Raw genomic sequence first — 2,336 nt, 5'->3', positions numbered from 1 at the left:
GCACAAGAAAAAGTGGCCATTGAAAATGTTTGCAAAACAGAACCGACAAGTCTTGTTTGTGAAACCATACAAGATAATATCTACTAGTCAACAACTACATGTTTCCTAATCCTCCCAAAACCAGGGAGCATCAGAGAGATTCATTAAAAAAAGCAAAACAATCAGAGTCTGAGAACATACTATAGAAACATACAGACCAGAACAAGTTCGTACTCCAACAAAATCTACTATAGTACTCGAGGCTCCAATGGAACATCAAAAACACAATTAGAGCCCCAGTTATCATCCTCCTATACAAATAATATGTTAAACAAAATGCCATCATCAATCACTCAAAGTATGTGTAAAAAAAAAAAAAAAAAAAAAAAAGAACAAACACAAACCCAAGAAGCTGAATCATTAGCAGGCTCTAATAACTGAAATTAAAAAAAAAAACCATAATTAGAGCCATTTTTTTTATTTGTTTACAATCTAAGAGGCAATGAGGCATTGCCTTTCTCCTTCAAGGAGTTGAGTTTTTCAAGCCTCCACTCTCCCCTAAGCCGAGCAATGAACGTTGCGGCCTTAACGTTCACATCGGGGCTGGGACAGAAAACGTTACGATCCGTAACGCCGTTATTAACGCCGTCACTAACAGCGTCACTCATTGTGGCTTCCGACGCATTAACGTCGTCGCGTTCTGGAGAGCTACACCGTGAGCTTTGGTTGCTACGTATCTTAACGAAATCTCCGCGAACTACGAACCTCATCGCGTTTACTTTAAACGGCGGCGGCGGCGGCGGAACGGGAATCAGCGGCGACTGGTTGCCGGCGTTTGTTGTGTCGTAGTTTAAGTGGATGGTTCTGTTAGGCAGCGGCGGTCTCCCGGAGTTTCGCCGCCGAGGAGGCTCCGGAGGAGGAGACGGCGGCGGCGGAGGGATTCGGTTTTTTCGTTTTGACGGCGGCGGAGGAGGAGGTGGAGGCGGCGGCGACACCGAGTGGATTTTCTTGCTCTTGCCTAGTCCTTTGCGGAATAAGGTGTGGAAAACTGAAGGCGGAGGCGGAGGTGGAGGCGGCGGCGGTGTTGACGGTGGTAACGTCGTGTTATTTGGTAATTCGTCAACATTATCATCGTAATCGTGATTGTGATTATTCTTTGCTCTCTGTTTCTTCTTTTTCTTTCGCTGATTGGAGAGAACCGAAGCCCAAACCATTGCTATCTCTCTCTTCACGTTGCTCTTCTTTCGCTCCGATCGTGTCTTTACCGAAGGCGGAGGAGGCGGCGTAGGAGGAGGAGCCGCCGCCGGCGTGAACACGCGGTCGTCGAGTTCGACAGTTATCTCACTCTCTCTCTCTATTTTCCGATGCGTCCGTCGAGAATCGCGACGGGAAGATTCCGGCGGAGGAGGAGGCGGTGGCGGAGGAGGCGGAGCAGGTGACTTCGGCGGCGGCGGAGAAGGACGGACTTCGAAGGTGTCCACTGGAATTTCCTTAACTCGATCTTCTCGTTCTCGTTGCTGTTCACGTTGTGGTTGCGGCGGCGGCGGTGGAGATTCCAGCAAGCGTTGGCGGTGGTTGACGGCGGGGGGGTGGTCCCTGGCAGGAGAGCGGAACTGCTTGTGGATTTCGTAATCATCGAAGAAGCGGGACTTGTAACGGTGGTCGCCGGTATCCCAGTGGCGCAGATCTGGATAAGAGCTGCTGCTTCTTGTGCCTCTGAAGCGGTTAAAGGCGGTAGCCGGTGAGTCCAACCGAGTAAGCGAAGCCTCATTATGATTATGATTATCGTAGAGCTTTGTCTCTTCCTGAAAGCCGAACCATTGTGATTGTCCTTGGGAAGAAGGGAGAGGGCGAAACGCAGCGTTTGGATCGGGAGGGGGCTCGTCGTGGTTTCGTCTTGCGAAGACGCCGCAGAGGATGGCGCAGACGACGAGGAGGATGTTGAGGGAGTCCCAGCTGGTCTTGACGACGGAGGCGGGGCGGAGGAGGCGGGTGGCGGCGGCCAGGAGCGGCGGCAGGGCGAGGAAGAGGAGCGTGAGCGTGACGATGGGGAAGAGAATGATGAGCAGCGGAGGGCTGAGGAGGGGTGGCGAAGAGCGACGGTGGGGCATGGCAGGCTCAGTATGCTTCTCACTTCTCACTTCTCACTTCTCACTTCTCACTTGTGACTTGTTTCTTCTCTCTTTCTTCTACGGCTAAAGCGCCAACATGGAATAACAACGTAGCAACCAGCAACCTCTTTTTATAATTTCAGATCACAGGTAATAAATATGCTTCCACTAACACTTTTCTTTAAATCATTTCATCTTTTTTCCATATTGCATTATACTTAGTTTCTGCATCATTTATTTCCATTG

The 2,336-nt window shown here is 50.2% G+C and overlaps 1 protein-coding gene across 1 annotated transcript; it reads right to left on the bottom strand.

The window, feature by feature from the left end:
* Window positions 1-464: 464 nt before the first annotated feature.
* Window positions 465-2,090, bottom strand: LOC145954355 (hydroxyproline-rich glycoprotein family protein). The gene has a single exon (XM_083068411.1). It carries the CDS (start codon window positions 2,088-2,090, stop codon window positions 465-467), a length of 1,626 nt encoding a protein of 541 aa, XP_082924537.1.
* Between the last annotated feature and the right edge of the window lie 246 nt (window positions 2,091-2,336).

Source organism: Cajanus cajan, chromosome 1 (genome assembly GCF_000230855.2).
Source record: "Cajanus cajan strain Asha chromosome 1, NIPB_CcT2T_4, whole genome shotgun sequence".
In the NCBI taxonomy this organism is placed as follows: Eukaryota; Viridiplantae; Streptophyta; class Magnoliopsida; order Fabales; family Fabaceae; genus Cajanus; species Cajanus cajan.
The sequence above is the reverse complement of the archived record's forward strand: the minus strand, read 5'-3'. Positions and strand labels throughout refer to the sequence as shown.

Excerpts from the sequence above, each read along its gene's own strand:
- LOC145954355 (XM_083068411.1), bottom strand. The coding sequence starts at position 2,090 with ATGCCCCACCGTCGCTCTTCGCCACCCCTCCTCAGCCCTCCGCTGCTC.